The sequence below is a fragment of the Crocuta crocuta genome, unplaced genomic scaffold (genome assembly GCF_008692635.1).
Source record: "Crocuta crocuta isolate KB4526 unplaced genomic scaffold, BGI_CrCroc_1.0 scaffold48, whole genome shotgun sequence".
Classification (NCBI taxonomy): Eukaryota; Metazoa; Chordata; class Mammalia; order Carnivora; family Hyaenidae; genus Crocuta; species Crocuta crocuta.
This window is the reverse complement of record NW_027533089.1, coordinates 6785610-6805561: the sequence shown is the minus strand read 5'-3', so window position 1 is coordinate 6805561 and position 19952 is coordinate 6785610. Positions and strand designations below refer to the sequence as shown.

The following is a 19952-nucleotide window of genomic DNA, read 5'->3' as shown; positions in this document are numbered from 1 at the left end:
CAGATGACAGATTACTGATTAAACCAGTCTTAGAATCAGTTTAAGTCTGAGTCCTCTAAAGAAAGAATCTGCCATTTCAAAGGCTATGGGTCTCACTCTCTTTCTCCCCTCCCCAAACCATTTTAAACAACTGAGAACATAAAGTTCTTAGAACAATTCTGGAAGTAATTTGAATTATTCACAAAATAGTATGTCTATATACTATTTTTATGCTTTTTTTCCAACTCCATTGTTTTCTGTGCATGAAAATAAGAGGACTGTTTTCTCCTTTGTTTCTCTTCTGACATTACTGCGTAATATTTTATATCAATATACCATGCAAAATAAAATGCCATTTTAAAGTATCTGCATCAAATTAAATGGTCTAAACCATCTGGTAAAGAGGATGAGCACTGCATTTATCTTTTTTATTTTATTTGTTTTTTTATTTCTGAGATAGAGACAGCGTGAACAGGGGAGGGTCAGAGAGAGAGGGAGACACAGAATCCGAAACAGGCTCCAGGCTCTGCGCTGGCTGTCAGCACAGAGCCCGACGTAGGGCTCGAACCCACGAACCGTGAGATCATGACCTGAGCCAAAGTCAGACGCTCAACTGACTGAGCCACCCGGGTGCCCTGAGCACTGCATTTATAAATCAAAACGGACCCAGTCCCAGCTCTGCCCTCTTGCAGCCTGTCTAGGACCCATGTCCACTTCTGTAAGATAAAGGGGCTGGACTCCTTAGCATCAGCAAAATTGTTCCATCTTATCTGCCAAGTCAGACCGGTTTGCGAGTTGGTCACCTGAACTTCTGGGTTAAAAAGGACTATGATTCCCAGTCCAATTCCACTGATCAGCAACATCAGCCAGGAGCAAAGTCAGGGGGAGTAGCAGCACCCAGACTAGATTCAGTCATCCTGGAACCAGATGATCTTAAAATGCTCCTATTACTTCTGGAATCTTCATTCTCAACTACAGAATAATTTACTTTTGTTATTAAAAAAAAACTATACACAGGTATAAAACTAAAAACTATCAATTTATTTTTTTAAAGAAAGCTGAAATTTGCCAATAAATTATATACTTAAGAGTAAAACAACTTGTCAATAGGGTTAAGCAACCTTTATTGTAGCCTGTATTGGAGCACACAGTGTATTTTCATAAAAATTTGTCTTAATATCCGCAAATTCTGCCCCATTGTTTTAAACTATTTTGTCAATCCCCAGTGCTTAAAACAAGAAAGTCATATAGTTCACAGTGCTGATGGCACTGTGATGAAGTAATGCCATCCGAAAAAAATATATTTATAGGATTTTAGAGTCCCATGTGTTTTCAAACAAACCATACTTTTCACCCAAAAGTACATGATAATTGTTAGGAATGGTGACAGGCAGTGTGTAAGTCTCATTTTATACCAGCATGTTCAATATGAAAGGACTATCATCTTGTGGTTCATACTAAATTAGGAAATCCCATGTGATCACACCATATCACAAGTTGGGAATGACTGTATGTGTAAGGACCTTAATTATTATTTTGTCTTTTTTTTCTTTAAGGGAAAGAAAAGTCTTTTATTTTCCTTAATCGGCAATATACCCTGTAAATAATGTTGTTCCCTTCACACTGAAAACCATTTAATTCCCTATTATCTCACTTCATTAGCCAAATGTCCTGTTTAGGCAAACTCTGAATATAAAGCACATTATAATGTAGTAGGAAAATAATATTTAGAAACAGCCTTTAACTGAAAAAGAAAAACCCAGCAAAACAAGTCAATGTAGATGAAATGTATTCATTATATTCAGGCCATTTCAGAGATTTAACTCTGTTATGATTGACCTTGGAATCAAAAGGGAGAAATTTCCACATGTTGTACTAAGTTAACAGTGAATTCTGGCGCAGGCAAAAGTGAGAAAAGTTAGAAAATAATTCTCAGTAAAGATTTTGAATATATGTTAAGACCTTGGGCCAAACTAGAAGGGCTTTAAGGACGAAGAAAATCTGTGTATCACCACTGCGTATCTCTATCCACCAATGACCTCTCCCCAGCAAAATATCCTTTGAAATGTAGGGAAATATGAATAAGGAGTACATTTAACAGGACAAATAGTTACAAAGAAGAGCCTGCACTGTGTGTATAAAGAAAGGAGGCCATCCCCAAGGAAGTATGGGAGAGGCTATAGGCCCCAGGCAAACATAAACACTTTAGAGGTGTGTTAGCTTTTGCTGGCAAAAGCTTCACCCTCTCAGATTTCCATTCTCAGTTCACTGCTCACTCACAAACATTAGGAGCCTTGTCCTAAAATAATGGGGCCTAATAAGACAGTCAACATAACATAAATGACACCTCATTGTCAAACTTGAGTGGTCCCCTTAACTAGGAACAGAGCCGCAAAGAACCTCTTTGCTCTGAAGCTCAGAGAATGAGAGATAGTAAATGTCAGGTAGGCCTTCCATATCCCACTTACTTCTCCTTCACACTAACTGAAGGAGATGTTTTAGCTCCTTTTCAGAGATGGAAAAAAAGATCACTGAAAACTACAAACCCACACATACAATGAAATGAACTTTCCATTCTTAGTACTGTCATAGATGATACTGTAGTATCATCATGATTGCGGCTCCTTCCTTCCTAGGCCTACTCTAAGCGAGGATTAACCCACTGACGTCAGACTTAGTCAGTCTTTTTTGGCCAATGACTAAGAATTGGAAGTGTCAAGGGGCACCTGGGTGGCTCAGTCGGCTAAACGTCCAGCTCTTGACTTCAGCTGAGGTCATGATATCATGGTTCGTGGGTTCTGTGTTGCCATGGCCAAGCCTGTTGGATTCTCTCTCTCTCCCTCTCTCTCAGCCCCTTACCGACTTATGTGCTCTCTCAAAATAAATAAATACACTTAAAAAAGAAGAAAGAAGCGCAAGTGTCAAGTACCACTTCTGAGATTATTTAAAAGTCACATCATTTCTCTTTTTCTCCGTTGATGGGCCTGGCAAAGTGTTGCCAGAAAAAAAAAAAATATGACATGCAGTTAAATTTGAACTACAAAACAACAAATAACTTTTTTGGTATATGTATGTGCCAAATATTGCATGAGACACACTTACACTAAAAAGAAAATTATTCGGGGGCGCCTGGGTGGCTCAGTCGGTTAAGCAGCCGACTTCGGCTCAGGTCATGATCTCGCAGTTCATGAGTTCGAGCCTCGCGTTGGGCTCTGTGCTGACAGCTCAGAGCCTGGAGCCCACCTCAGATTCTGTGTCTCCTTCTCTCTCTGCCCTTCCCCTGATCACGCTCTGTCTCTCTGTCTTCTGTCTCTCAAAAATAAACATTTAAAAAAAAGAAAAGAAAATTATTTGTTTATCAAAAATTCAAAGTTAACTGGATGTTTTATATTTTTATTTGCTACATTTGGAAATCCTTATCCTGCAGGATCCCAGGTAGCGGCTTCTCTATGGGTCTGTGTTCCAAAATAAAGAGCAGGGGCAATAAGCCCTCAGCGGACTTGCAGCCCACCTGAAATGCAAGCAAGCTTTGTGGTCTCAAGCCACAGAGAGCTGGAGGTCACTGTTTCTGTAGTGCAATCTAAAGAAATATGACTGATAAAATCACCATAAATTCCTCACTAAGATACAATGAAGCCCTTAACTAAGAGAAGCTAGAGAATGTCCCTCTAGTTCTACTTTGAATCCTTCCTATGCCACTCTTCACATCAGCTTCTACGTCCACTGCTGATCTACACTGCTCCAGTCTGATGCTCTTCCTTGTTCGGTTTGGCCACTTCTTTTTATCAGAGATCCTTGTTAATGACAGCTCTCAGTTGTCCTGACTGCAACTACTATGAAGATAGTCTCCACGGCACAGAGGTTTTACTTCCCTGACTATATGCATTTCATTGAGGGCATTCCTAATACTTTACTAATGTCAATCAGTCCCTAGTTGCCATTGCAGAAACTGGGTACAAATTCTGGAAATGCTAGAAAATGTGCATGATCTTTGCAGAAATATTCACTACAAAATGTATCCTGGTTATGTAACCGTAGTCTCCCGCCTGGTGGTTGAATCCCACTAGACAGAGAACCAGGAGCTGGCTTCACTGTGATGAACAGAGGAGGGGTGATAATTGGCCTCATGGAGCTTACAGTCTAGTGGGTTAGAGAATGCACATACTTCCCTTATTTACGAAAAAGAAATACATTAAGTAAGGTTTAGCTATTTTCTCCTTCTCTTTAACCATCATACCTCCCAATTTACTCACATGCTCTCTTACTTTCAGATTTATATCTATAATTAATTCTCAAACATCCCTGTATCTGTAGCAGCTGCTGGTTAAACTTTTTATCTTCTGCTAATATGAGCTTTGTAATTTAATTTTTTAATGCCCCTTTAAGTAAAATTTATAATTGGTTCCCTTAGGGAATATACCATATTTTATTCTTGTATGTGTTAATTCAAATAAAGCACTCTGCCAAATGCTCACTTTTAGTGGATGCAGGGCAGGAGGAAGGTGCAGTTTAAAAAAAAAAAAAAGGAAAAGACACAATCTCTACCCTCAAATAGCTTGCTTATAATCTCCCAGAAAGAATTAAAACCAGCACCTCCAAAATAGTTCATTAACTATACATGGCACAAATAGTAAATGTTAAGAAAATGATTAAAGTAATAAGAGCTACAAGATTTCAGAGAATTAAGAGCCATCCATGGACCCGAAAACTCAGGAGGTGGGAAGTAAATGTGGCCATGAAGGATAAGTAAGAGTTTCATTGGGCATAGAGGAAGAGGAGGGCCTCTTAGGCAGGAAATATGGCAAAAGAACTTAGGTGAGAAGCAGCAGGGAGGAACTTTATAGGAATGGTGAAGAGTCCCTTCCACAGCTATCCTTGGGGCAACTTGTGGCAGATCTAGAAACCAGACTCAAGAGTTTACATTTTAATGACAATGGATATGAATAAAAGTTTTGAACCAAACAATAATAAATTCTAATTTGCCTCTTCTTAACAATTATATTTGTGGCCTTTATTATTTTATAAGATAACATATTTTAGGATCTGTATGGGGGGTGTATGTGTGTTTGCATAGAGCTATGTGACTGTTTAGCCATTCATGGCCCTTAGACTGGTTTCTATTCAAAACTACATTTTCCTCTCCTGGATTTGCAAAGGCAGAATTTACTCATGATACATATTTTAATTGCAAGTGACCAAAAAAACCAACTTGAAGTGCTTACAGAAATAGATAAAAGTTTGGGCAGAGTAATCAAATATCCCATGGAATCCAAGAAAAATCTCAGGCACAGAAAGTTCAATAATGCAGCAGGGCTTAGGTACTACCAGAGCCACCAGGGAATAGAAGACTATTTCTAGTCAATATACCTTTTTAGTCATCTTTCCATTTCTCTTCTCCTTGTGTAAACCAGTTGGTTCAATTCATGACATAAAATTGGCCACTGAAGGAGCTCTCAGGTTAATTTACATTTTACATATTTAATTACAAGAGAGACTGCCAAAACTCCCACCCTAAAATTCAAAATTTACTAAGTAAAATAAGTCAGAGAAAGGCAAATATCACATGATTTCACTTATATGTGGAATCTAAAAAACAAAACAAATGAACAAACAAAGAAAAAGCCAAAACAGACTTATAAATACAGAGAACAAATTGATAGGGGCCAGAGGGGAAGGGAGTGTCAGATGGGCAAGATGGGTGAAGAGGAGTGGGAGGTACAGCTTTCCAGTTATGGAATACATAAGTCATAGAGACAAAAGGTACAGCATAAGGAATATAATCAATAGTATTGTAATAGCATGGTATGGTGACAGATGGTAGCTATACTTATTGTAAGCACAGCATAACATATAGACTTGACAAATACACTGTGTCCCTGAAACTAATGTAACATTGTATGTCAGCTATGCTTCAGTAAATAAATAAGTAATTCAAAAACTCAAAATTTCAGGGAAGAGGTTCAGTGGCCCAGTTTAGATAAGATTCTAACTATTGAGTCAATCAACTGTGGCACCCAAGGCCAATGTCATATTGTATAAAATGGTCATTCCCATAAACAACATGGATGCCAAGAGGATGTGTCCCTAGAAAAACTGGAGATAGGCCACACACAAAAAAAGATGTATTGTACACAGAAGTGACAATTACAATCATCTTTTACACAGAGAAAATGTATAACTTTAACTAAAAGGATACCTACTACACAGGAATGCTAAACAAAACAGAGCAAATTTAGACAATTCTGATAGCCCACCAGAGTCTCACAGACCTGCTACACTACATTTAAGAGCCTGGGTTCCATCTCTAATAGGAAGAGAACAAAGAAAACCTAGGAAATAGGACCCTGATGGAGAGGAATAAATAGCTTATGAATAAATAGCTCTGAATAAATATGGGTATGGCCAATAGTTGCTGAAAACTAGAAAGGTCCCCTTAAAATGGCTCTAGCTACTTATTCACTGGTCAGTCTGAGCAGGTACTATAATTGCCCTTGTAATCTGCAAAATGCATATGGTAACATCAGCTATGACTACACAAGGTTTGCGGCCATTGCAGAACTGGTTCTTGTAACAGGATACATGGGAAAGAACAGTGTTGAGAATATTACAAATGGGTTTTAAGGTCTTTTCAAACTATCATTAGGATTTATCTTTAAACTGGAGTTTTGAGAAAATGTATCATCAGGAATTTGAAATGCAAAATGTTAAGTTTCTATATGCACCTATTTGCAAGTACTATGCAATCTTGCGCTAAACATTTTAGTTTACTGCAATGTGCGTTTCAAGAGAAATATAAACTCTAAAAGTAAGACCCCTCTATAAAACTTCTTTGTCTGCCAATCCTCTTCTCCCCATGCTCTACCTCATCACCTCTATCTAGCAATTATGCCTAGAATATTTCCTGGACCCAAGAATTGTTCAATTAATACTTATTGGTATACTCATGACATAAAATACTATAGAATCCTCAGATGGTTGTATGCAAGATAGATTGGGTAGTAGATAGATAAAAAGACTAAATATGGCACAATAAATTTGGCATGGCTTATTAGCCTACATACACACTCTACAGAATGATGGCAATGGATATGAACAAAAAGAATTTTTTTCAAAATATTAGGAAGAAAAGCAATTGATAGGATTTAGAAATTGGAAAATAAATAAAAATAAATTGGTAAAGGGCAATGTGAGTTTTTAAACAAGAAAAATTATGGAGTTAGATAAATCTGGAGGGGGATTTGAGAAAAGGATAAGTTTTAGGAGATAAATATTTAGATGAAAATATCTAATAATATTTTATTATTTATGGTCATAACATCTTCCAAAATAAAGCTACCTATTGAACATGCTAAGTACTGAACATAGGATTGAGTCCAGGCAAATTATCATCTGAGATGATAAAGTCATAAGGTCTTATGCTTAAAAACCTTGAAGCAAACTGTATCGATACGATACTGTCACCATCCCTTAAATTTACATATGCAAATGGCATTGGTAAAAGTTCCATGTGTAACTCATAATCTACTATAATAAACAGACCTACAGTGGGTCTAGAAGAAAGAATCTGGAATTGAAGTTCATGGTTTGGATTCTTATCTCTGCCACTAAATGACTAAGTGTTGTTGAGCAAGTCACATATCCTTGCTAGATTCATTGTCCATCTATAAAAAGAGGATGTTTGCATAGATGTTCTCTAAGTTTCCTTCCAGTTCTAAAATTCTAAGATTCCATTCTCTATCTGGACTTGTAGACTTGGCTCTTAAGTTTTGCCATTCTGTGTTTTCACTTAATAAAAGGTTGTTGATTCTGACACTTAGAGGTATTATAGAACTAGAATTCAATTCATAAGCAGAATAAACAACTCCAGTAGGGATGGTCTAGTAATTATCTTTTTGCCTACAGTAATCCAAAATGGCCATCGATGTGAGCTAGTCTGTCAGAAGTATAGTAATAGATGATTTTGCAATGTATCTTAATGTTTTACCTACAGTAGTCTATGTTGGTATGACAGTCCTATCCCCCATGAGACAAATGCCAATATCTGGAGATAGTTTTGGTTGTCACAACTGGGAAGGGGGTGCCACTAGCGTCTTGGTGGGGTAGAGGCAAGGGATTCTGCTAAAAATCCTATAACACACAGGAGAACCCCTCCCTACCTGCAATGAAAAATTATCCCCCAAAATGGCAGTAGTGTTGAGCTTGAGAAATCATTTCTCTTTTCCACCTTTCCTAAATCCATTACAAATGAGCAGAAACATCATACAATATAGCCATTTCACGGATATCCTATTCACACAGTCTTTTCACATTTCCAGTCTTGCAAGGTTGAAGGCACACAACTCTGTTTCCTTAATCTCTGAAAGGTGAGGAGGGAAATAATTAAGAAATGGGACTGCAAGATGACTTTACAGTTGTGTTTACACCCACAAACTAAGGGATTAAATTATATTTGCAAAAGAAGTTTAGTTATCATAAAACAATAGGCTTTTTTTTTTCTCTACTGCATTTTTCACTTTTGAACAGGTTATTTTGGCAAACAGAAACTAAGACTTGTAGGGGAAGCTAATGAATTTATTCAGGAAGCACAATGTGAAATTAGTGGCAGGGTTTTAAAAAATTAACTCTTTTAGACAAAGCTTATAAAAATTGATTAACACCCTAGTAGTGACTATTGAAAAATCATGCTTTCACATCTTTTAGAAAACTGCTTTAAATTATTATGAAAGCTTACACATATTCTGAATGAACATACTACTTAAGTATTTCTGTGTTCTTTTTTGTCCTAATGTTCCATTTTCAGTTTCTTCACATTTGATTCACAATTATATTATCTGGCAAACAGAAACAGTGTGCAATAGCAAACTTCAGCTGGTGTTACAGCGATCTGTGTTACCTGGCTCCATTTGTCATTTTCTTTCTTCCCTTTTTTTGTTATTATTTATTGGCATTTTGCCTGTGGCAAGACACAGATTTTAAATGTGGACTTCATGATGTTGTGAGTCAATCTAGATAAGGTGAAGTATCTCAAGGGCAGCACAAATGATAAGTATTTCTGAATTTTAATTTTAGGGATTTTAGCATACATATGCAATGGAGGTTTATTTATTGAATTTGAAAAATTAATTCCTTACAGGCTTGAGTGTATTTTGCTTTGTCTGCCCCTGGGTTTGTACATATTGGTGTTTTTTTCCTTTTTAATATTTCAACAGGTGAGGTTAGCAAGACAGCTGATGATGCTGTTTTACACCTACAGGTCTTACGAAACCAGGACTGCATCCAGAAGCGGAACAAACAACTTTGGGGGATGGTTTAATAATTGCCTGTGGTAGGACTTGTCTCACATTCATTAAAAAGTCTAGGTAAGGCTGCTTTCTTGATCTTCATTTCTTTTCAGTTGCCAAGCAAACAAACAAACAAAACTTCTTCCCTGAAAGCTCTTTAGTTATCTAACCTCAAATATCTCTGACTAGGGTGGAAGTTACACATCTCAAACATCTCCATGTTTAGAAGTTAGAACTTGGCAGACATTTGCTGGAATGCGTGACTAGTCTGCTTTTCTTGCTTTTGAAAGCAGTTAAAGTAGTCTAGAATTTTAACCTTTATATAATATCATCATAATAGAGTTTTCAGTCTTAAAAATACTTTTGTGTTCTTTCTTTGGTGAATAAGAAATACCACATTGTCTAATTATCTTTGATGTAGGAAATGACTGGAGAACAATTAATATAAAGATCATGATTTTTATTATGTAGGAAATGATAAGGGAATAGTAAAGTTCTGTAGTTTATACTTACAGATATTTGAACTTACCTATCTTCTTTTCTCATTTAGTGTTATTACTAAATCTGAACTTAGTCTTGTAAAAGTGATAATATATACAAAGCCTACAGAAATGTATCTTGTATAGAAAGTAGACAGCAAGTATTCACTTTTGCCTGTCAAGGAAATGCCCATAAGAATTGTTGGTAGGCGTCTAAATGTGGAGGTAAGTAATAAGCAGATATTGACTTCTGTTGAGATCAATATCAAGATTTGTTGACCCAAAGAGGTTAAAATTGACTGACGAGTGGGACAATAAATCTTCTTATGGACTAGAAAGCAGAAGTCAATATATATATTATTATAAACATTTTTCTTTTACTGTAGATGATAGGGGTGGAGTCATTTTAAGATCTTAAATGCACATAGCCACATGTTGTTTATACCATAGTGGTGGCCAATGTAGGCTCCTTGGCTTACTAAACATGTGTTTACTCAAATGACATCGATAACATTCCTAGATCATTGTTCAGGATGTCAACCATTCTTCTTCCTGTATTTTAGGTCCTCTTACCCTGATTAATTTCAAACTGAAATGTAGAATGCTCAAACTTGTATGAAGAAATTTTGTCAGAAAGGGGGAAAAAAGCAGAAAAGATATTTAAACTTTTTTTCTCTGAAGTGTAGAGCTCTCCAAGTCTCTGATTACTGCTTCCACTGTGTGTGTATATAAGTGCACATGTTTTGTGGACACATGCACATGTTCTAGAGACCTCCTTCCAGGTTGCCCATTGCTAAGATGACTCTGCTCTTCAAATGAGATATTATATTTACCAGATGATTTTAAAAGCAGGTCAAGATAAAGACACTTTTTAAAAAAAGTATATTTAAAATTAAGTTTTCTGAAATGACAAAATAATGCAAATGGGGTGTTACCAGGTCATGTTTTAGTTTGTCTATTCATACCAACCATCCATTCACACATAAGCCAAATAGAGATTTTATATTACCATAGTTGAGAGAAGTGGAAATGGAAAACAATTCTCCATTGTTCCAAATAGCTCTCACGTTTATAAGAAATCAAACTCTGTACATCCAAACTGAACAGGGCGTGCTGGGTTACTCTAAGTCTCTGTTTGATTAGGAGCTTTGCCTGAACTGAGGTCTGTACACATGGATCATGAATGCATGAAATCCTGGAGGAATATTTGGCCAGGACATTGATGTTACAGACTACTAACCCAAAATTCTTTCATGTGATATGAGCCTACCCTCATCCCTCCATGTTCAGCCTCCAGGTAATAACAAAGGAAAAACTCAGAAAGTATCTTTCCTTTCTAACCACCTCCCAAAAGATGGCACTTCACAAGGAAGAGTCAAATCCATAAATGCTCCATAATCTGCAAGTTAGGGATGAAACATGAGAGATGCCTTCAATGTCTCACGCTATGGGATGCCTCCAATTCCTCAATACACCCCATTGTGCCTCATGACTGGAGAAAGCTCTGCACATCCCATTTCCTCCTTTAACTGTGAATTTCCTCGCTTCTATGGGTTTAGATTTTAATGGCTGAATTACATTTACATCTATTTGTGCATTTGCCATCAACCGCCAAGTTCCTGCCTAAAGCTTTTACCAACTTTGAGAACAAATTTCTCATAAACAACCTCATTTAGTTTATCTATATAAATTCACATAAGAGTTCTTAACTCCTAGGAAGGTCCAAGACACCTCACTGTACTAAATGGCAGATCTTCTTAGATGTCTATTGGTTTTACGTGCTTTACAATGAATCATAGCTCAAGACAAATCAGTAATTTGGCTGAAATGATTCCAAAACCACTGGAAATGTGGCAAAATGTTGGTTAGCCATATAAGTCTTCGAATTCGTGGTCTCTAGTAAGAAGGAAATAGTTCTATAATGAAAACACACCCAAATGGTACTGAAGAGCCATCTAATAAAATAGTTTATTGATAATACTATAGAAACACACCCAGGTTCATGCACCAAAATGTCTACATTTTTACCATAAACATCAGAAAGTACAACATGAGACAAGCATGTAGTTTGGGCATAGCTCTGGGTTACCACCCCCACAAAAAAAATTATGTTTTTAATCTGACAAACCCTGTTATACAAATTCTGTGTATCTCCATATATATGTGAATTTTTGACAAAAATTAAGAAATTCCATTTTGACTCCTTACTACTTGTGATTGCCATGATAATATTCTGTACATATAGATGAAAAAGATGACATAACCTAAACCCTTGTCTTCTTGTAGTGATAGGTTTACAGGAGCCCCTGAACTTTCTCACTTAGTCTGTTTAGCAACTTAGGTGGGGTAACAGATGGCCTTAAGTTGATGAAGGTCATAGATATTCAGGTTATGAGAACAACTTTTTTTAAGTTTTGATGCCCATTAGATGATGACTATGAATATGTCTCTGCATAACCCATTTGGTCACTAGAAATGATTCATTCAATATGCTAGCCAATATCTGTTCGTACTCAGTTTTGACTACGAAATTATCTGCCATAACTGCTTCGGATGATAAAACTGTTTCATTGGTAGATGAACATTTTTTTTAACTTGGAAGCTTAGAATTAATTACAGATATATTTAAGAGAATCAAAGACATAGTGTTAATATTTATGTCTTAAGGAAGCATGATTAACTTTTCAGTATTTATAATGTTTAAGATATTTTAGTTTATTAGAGAACAGGTAAAATTTGTGATTCAACTTAAAATGTGTAATTAAGCAATTGATTTGGGCCTGTGAATTTAAGTAGAAATTTAATTTAGTTTATATAGTAATTACAGTAAGTATACGAAGTTAAGTATTGAAATTTAAGAGAACTTGAGGTTCACAATATTTCTAGGTTTAATTTATTAGAGCCATTAGAGGTATTTTAAGTATTCTGGAAAGTTTGTTTTTAATCACACAGTTGAAGTATCTAAATAAGAAGTCACATATATTTAATTTATAAATTTAGTTTAAAACGTTTGAAGGAGTTTAATTACCTTAGTTTGTACATGGGTCTAAACATTAATCAAAGGCTTCATAAAAGTGATTGCTAAATTTGCTAGACTTACAGATACAAGATTATGGAAGAGCTAAGTTTTCAAATTTTTATAACTAATAATTCAAATATATTTTTAACTAAACTCAACCTTTGAATAATCTTTCCTGAACACAAAATCTGCCCTTGAAATTATTGTCATTCATAAGGGAAAACAGGCATGTAAGAAGCAAAACACTGACATTGACAAAGGTGTCATGTAAGATAAAGAAGTATTAAATTATTGTACTAGTAAAGACCTCCTACAACTACTGTCCTACCGCAAATGTCTTCAAATACTCTCAACTCTGGCAAGTTTGATAGTATTAGTACTGAGAACCAGAACAGAGCAGTGGTCACAAACTCAGGCCCTGGGGTCAGACCCATGTGGTTTGTCCCCATGTTATGCTATGGACTAGCTATGAGATTGTGGGTGAGTGCTGAACTTTTTAAGATGCATTTTCCTTATTTGAAAACTGGAGGTATCAATAGTGCACTGTCATAAATTATTGAGAGACTTGAATGAGATAATGCTTACAAGTACTCAGCAGAGTACGTGGCATCAAGATAAATGCTATATCAATGTTAATTAGTACTAAGAAGAGGAGGAATCTTTTCCATCAGGAACTACTCTCAGCTTGGTTTTTAAACAGAGACCCTTAGAAATAAGACATGGTAATTGCAAATCCAGTGAAATCCTTTCTAGAAAGTTATTCACCTGGTTGTAGATAGAGAGAGGAAAGAACAGTTTTTTGTCTTTTGTTTTTTTTTCTGGTGAATAGAAACCACAACAATCAAGAATTAAGAAGGATATTATTTGTCAACAATAAGCAACTCTTATTTGTCTTCTGATAAAAACACTTACCTATTCACTCGCAAAGGAATTATAGTTTATGCACCCAACAAGTTTATGACCTATTTAGTTTAGCCCCTGCCTAAGTGTAGTATTATAAAGTGAAGCAAGAAAAAGATCATATCAGAACTCAAAACTGTACATTTAAAAATATTTAATGCTGAACTTTTTATAATTATAGGGAAAAAATGGGAACCAACCTACATTTATAATAATAACTAATTTATTAAATAAAAGATAATATATCTATAAATGGATATGCTATTCAGCCATTAAGATTAATTATGGAGGAGTGCCTCGGTGGCTCAGTCGGTTGAGCATCCAACTTCATCTCAGGTTGTGATCTAGAGGTTCACAAGTTCAGGCCCCACATTTGGGGTCCATCCTGACAGCTCAGAGCCTAGAGCCTGCTTCAGATTCTGTGTCTCCTTCTCTCTCTGTCCTTCCCCTGCTTGTGTTCTCTCTCTCTCTCTCTCTCTCTCTTTCCTCCCCTCTCAAAAATAAAACATTAAAAAAGATTAATTATGGAAATGCATATTATCAGGGAAATGCATTTAGAATATACTGATAAGTGAATTTTATAAGCAAGTTGCAAAGCAATATATATATAACAGTTTATTTTTGGTTTAAAAAAAGAGGGGGGACTATCCTGTTTTACTTCTGTATGTTATATATATCTGTAAAATATATAAATACATAGAAACAATCTAGATAGCTATATATGGCTATATGCATTATTGGCAAAGATTTTAATATTCATGTCAGAGTTTGTGGAAAAAGGTCTTTCCTACATTATTTGCTAATAAAAGAATTACTACAACCAACCAGAAAAGTAATAGAACAGTTTCCACTGAACTGTTAAATGAGGAATCCTACTTTTGGGACTTGAAATAAATAAAAGTACTAGCATGTACAGACATATATTTTGAGCCTCTTTTTCTGTTCACTAAATGGGGGCACAATATACATACTCATTAGTTATACCATAGAAATAATGCTGTGAAACTTCCATGGGTATGTCATAAAAGACACTGAATCTTCCGCTCTGTTGGGTTACTAACCCAAGGGAAAGCCAACACCAGGTCATGAGGATACTCAAAAAACCAGATGTAGAAGTCAACATGTAAAGAAATAGAAACCTCCTTCCAACAGCCAGTAAGGAATGGAGGTGTCCAGCCCACAGCCAGCTGCTTTGGAAACAGATCCGCCTAACTGAGTCAAGCCTCCAGATGACTGCAGACCCAGCCAGAACCTTGACTGCAGACTCATGAGAAACTCTAAGCCAGAATGACCCAACTAAGCTACTCCCAGCTTTCTGACTCTCGGAAACTGTGAGATAATAATTGTTATTTTAAGCCTCTTTAGAAATTGTGCACAGTCATACAAACATTATGGTTTCTAATTGAAAAAGAATGGTTTAGATAAATATGTTATACTGCTAATTGAAAAAGAATGATTTAGATATATACAGAGGTATGTGTATTAACATGTTTAAATTTAACTATAATAGTATCAAAAATACAATTATAGAATAATGCATATAGTACAATTCGATGTTTGTTTAAAAAAATCTAAAGTTATCTACCTTTTGTCTATATTTGTTTGAGTGTAGAGGAAAGCACCAAATGATTCATACCGAACTACTCAGATTGGTTACCTCAGCAATGTGTGAAAGAAAAGATTATAACCTTTTTCTTAATATACCTTAGTACTATTTCCATCATATGACAATGATGTGCTACTTTTACAATTTTAAAAAATATAATAAACTAAAAAAAGTCAGAGGAAATATCAGTAGCTGTATCTGGGTACTAGGATTTAAAAAAATTTTTTTAATCACGGTTTCTTTCTTTCTGTGTCTAAGTTTTACAATGGCCATAAATGAATTAGTTAAATGAATTTAGTTTTAAATAAATTTTAAAAATCAAAAGTCAACTATAAAAGAACTTTGAAATGTAAACAACAAGCCATTGTAGACAGTGAAGCTTCACCTCACCAACCTGACCGTAATGTTTGCTCACGGTAACATTTAAAATGTGAAACTCATCAGATGCTTTCCATCAGAAGAATGCTAAGTGTTTCTAGTCTATGAAATGATTAATATTTAAAGCATTCTTTATTTCTGAAGTGGGCTTGATGAGGAAGACAGTCAAGTACTATCCCTGGGAAACACAGTCACAGCAAAATGAAAAGGATCGCCCAGGGTTGTCCAGTAAACGGGCAACAGGACACCTCTCTCCACATCTGGGCCAGTCAGTTGACATCTTGTTCCTACCAACACAACTGGTACCATTGAAAGAACTATTTGTACACTTAAACATTTCTGGAATAAAACAAACTGACACACAAACACAAAACCTCATTGTTTGGCCACTTTATATCAGGAAAATTTTTTGTAGTTATAGCCAACAACATGCACAAGGTCCAACAGACATCACTTGGATGACAGGCTGATGAGCCAGAATTCTGCTTAATCCACGGCAAACCACAGTTTTCACCTAGCAAACCACATCATGTGACTTAGCTGTCTCGTGTTTCTATTTTCTCTCTGCCTGGGCAAAATTAGATTCTAGTCAACTTAATGCATCAAACTGAACTTTAAAGATATAAGTATCCTTGCATTTCTTAAATGAAAGATTTGTTTTGAAGAAGCTAAGAGGAAAGAATCATCAACCTTGATCATCTCTTCTGAGCCAAGATGTTTAACTCACAGCAGTAGCCATTAAAGGAAGACATGACTAAGAAGGAAATGCATACATCCCGATCTCACTCTAAAAATGTGCTTGATATATCATGTCCCTAACAAATAAATATACCTTTAATGAAACTCTCTATTTTTTTTCTAAAGATAAAAAGAAATCTGCTTTATTTTTCCTTTTTAATGGGTTCATCACTGCTGAGACTGATTCAGACTCATGTTCTCCTTAGATTTCAGATGACAAATCACTTCCATATTTGTGATCTGCTTAACTCTCATAATAACATTTTAAAGTCAGTTATCAGTCCTCTTTCAGAAAGGCAACAGATCAAGTGCAAAGCAGCTGAGGCATTCCATGGTATTGACAGGACTCAAAACTAGGTCCTCTCTCATTCTCTAAATGTTACATACTTTTTCTCCTCTACATCTGCCTTCCATGCTCCTGCCTCTGTTGCAGGCTCTGAATGCTTCACAAGAATACCTTAGCCCCACTGCACTTCTAAACACCACTCCCAAAGCCTAAAGTGGAAAAGCCAACACATCAGAATTAATGATTCTAATAAACATTGAGCTATAACACTGATTATTGGCAACCTGCCCACACCTTTGATATGTAAGCAATTATTCAGTCTACACCCATCACCTAAGAGAGGGGCTCATGGGGAACTGGTGACTCATTCCAAGACGAGTTTGGGCAAATAGAAAGGCCGAGGAAGCACCTGCACATAATAATCAGGAGGTATTGACTTCTGCTGTGGTCAGGAACAAGATTTATTAACCTAAGAGATAAATATTGACTGAAAATTTGGACAGTTCCTCTTTTTCTTCCTAGAGATCTGGTAAATTACTCAGACTGCCATTCAGACGCTAAAAACTTAAGAGTTTTCCTCCAGTTTTATGTCCATCTTTAGTTATAGACCTCCTGGGGGATGAAAATTTTCAAGCCATATTTTAGAGAGATATTTAAAATCCTGCTAATTATTGCTTCATATTTATCTATTCTAAGACTTGCTGGCCAGAAGCCTTTTATTATACAGCAATAGGTTTTCACATCCTTGGGGCTTTTTTCTATGGTCGTCAGTGTCTGGCTGTGAGCCCAAATTTCTATTCATCTCATATGATAGCTTCTCTTCTTCCCCCCTCTAGTTTTCTCTCATCCTTAAGAAGTGGTTTGCCTCCTGTGGAAACCCCTCCTAGGCCTGCAAATTGTGCAAGTGATGCCTTGGGAAAGTTGTGTTCTGGAAGCCCCTTGTTGTGACATGCTCATCACTAAGTCAGAGCAAACTCTTTCCTCCTCAGATGAGTTATTCACAGATGCCTCAATCCAGAGGGCCTGGTTTGAAGCGTCAAACATCTGGGTCTCTGTCCTCTCGCCCCATAGCTTGGAGTGGTTTGCATGTGTCTTCAGATGTTGGTCAGATTTATTCTCTTCTCACTTTTGAGAACGCATAACAATCACCTCACGTAACCTGCTTTCCTTTTCAGGCCTTTCCCCTCAATATTCCTTTTCCTTTCTTGGAGCTCATTCTCCTTTCAGTAAATTTAGAGGTACATCCCCACATTACATTAAAAGCTTCACAACTGTAAATCTGTGAGTCTTCAAAAATGTACTCTCCTCACTTAAATATACTCCGTCTTGATCAGAAAAATCAACACCTTCCACAGGCTGTTCTTGTTCACAAGAATGAGTATGTTTAAAGTGCTTATCTCCTTGACTCCAATAAATGACTAAAAGTATTCGTTCTAGTTACTTTGAAATATCTTAGAAATATTTGTGGCATTAACATAGTGTACTGCAGCTTTTGAAGTTTTATTGCTTTTCAGTTCTTTTTATTATAATATATTTAAACTCCAATCCCCCTTCTTTTCTTGAGATGACTGTGTTTGACAAAGCCCTGCATAGAAGATGTCTATCTTTATATGCATTTCCTTCAGAGACTGTTGTGGATTTTTAACTGCAGATGTTACTAACATATTTTCTAATTCTTTCTACCATGCTTTGGCACAACTGGAGCCCGGAAGACACTGAGTCTGGTGTGCTGCCCAGCTAGAAGGTGGGATATCTTGATACAAACGCTTAATTGTGGCTTGAGTAAGACCTACTTTCTAGTAGTGACACATTTTCTCAGCAAGTAACAGTTGAGTAAGTGACGATGGTGCTGTGCCCTAAAATAAGTCTGAGGTTGCACTGGGCGGAGGTTTGTAAAGCATTCCTTCCTGCGTCAATACTTTACATTGTGCTTGTGACACTAAGGTTGGGAGGACAGAGCTGAAGAACGGGGTAAATTGGCCACCAGCAATAATGTACTTAACTGTACTTAACGTGCCTTCCAAAACTTGTGAAAGGAGAACATCCCCAGGCACAAAAAAAGGTGATTCCCTAGGCTAAATTCACGTAGGAGTCCTTGCCTCAGGAAAGAGTTGGAGAGAATCAACAGCGAGAAAGCCCTTGAAATTCTCCGAGATCCAAAGAGGCTGAAAATCAACCAGCAGCCACAAGGTGGCGGAATCACATTGATGTCCTTCTTGCTGCTCTGATTTCCCCATAGAAACCTTTTAATGTCAACTATCTGAGGACAAAGGTATCATTTTTACATTTAAATAAAAACCACTTATCACTAAGATTTACAAAGCATTTCAGTGCATCCAGACAGCTATCTGCGTATACTGGATAGTGTATAAATACATAAGGTTGAGGCTGCTGAATAAAAAGAGAACCTGTGCTTTCCCCACATTTGATGACCATTTTCTTTCTGGATGTAGTCGATTTCATATGATACAGCATCCCTCGAAAAATGTAATTTAAAGATTAAGAAAAGAAAGCATTTGAAATATATTTTAGAGCGTATCAGAGAACTTTTGTAAAGTGCAATTTACCTTAGATATAGGGTGAGCATGTACAAAGATGCAGATATTACAGAAAATGTCTTAAGTACGTACCATCACCGGAGGAAAAAGGGGCAGCATTTGGTTGCACTCATGGCCGTGTATCCTGCTGCTATTGCTCACTGGGGCAGAGGTTCTGTTCTGACTGGTGTTTCAAATCCTGACACATTCACTTGTATTCTTGGGGATTTCATTAAACTTTCTGTGCAACAATTGCCTCGTATTTTAAAGTATTTGAAAACGATACTCCAAAGCACTGCTGTGGGGATGAAATGGATGAATTCATACAAACAGAGCTGCTAGTAGTGAGCAGCACATTGTGGAAATTAGATAAAGGTGTCCTTCAGGGTGAACACATCCGCTCTCCAGGGTGAACAGCACAGCAAAAAGCTCCTGCTGGAATTCAGCCCACTTACCCCCTTACCTGGCCATCCTTGCTCAGGAAACACCTTGTACAATGGCATTTCTAGGCTCTGAATGTAAAGCACTTAAAACAAGGGTTGACACAAGTAACATACTCCCTCTAAAAATATTTGTTGTCATTGTCATCATCATCATCCTCTCCCCTACGGCCTTTGCATTGTAGCCTTCCTACATCTAGCTCATTCTACAGATATATCAAAAACGTACCCGTAGGTAGGAGAAGCAATATTTATCAACAACTTTACAAACTAACTTGTTGATCTGATGGGAAAAACAGTGATGAATCA

At 36.6% G+C, this 19952-nt stretch overlaps 1 protein-coding gene across 1 annotated transcript in view; it reads left to right on the top strand.

Moving 5' to 3' along the window:
• Window positions 1–19616, top strand: part of LOC144216647 (uncharacterized) — a 44294-nt gene extending 24678 nt beyond the window's left edge. The window contains exons 5-7 of the mRNA XM_077746073.1: window positions 9233–9338; window positions 19239–19375; window positions 19474–19616. Coding sequence (XP_077602199.1) covers window positions 9233–9338; window positions 19239–19375; window positions 19474–19616 — 386 coding nt within the window. The remainder of the gene's footprint in view (window positions 1–9232; window positions 9339–19238; window positions 19376–19473) is intronic.
• The last annotated feature ends 336 nt before the right edge of the window (window positions 19617–19952 follow it).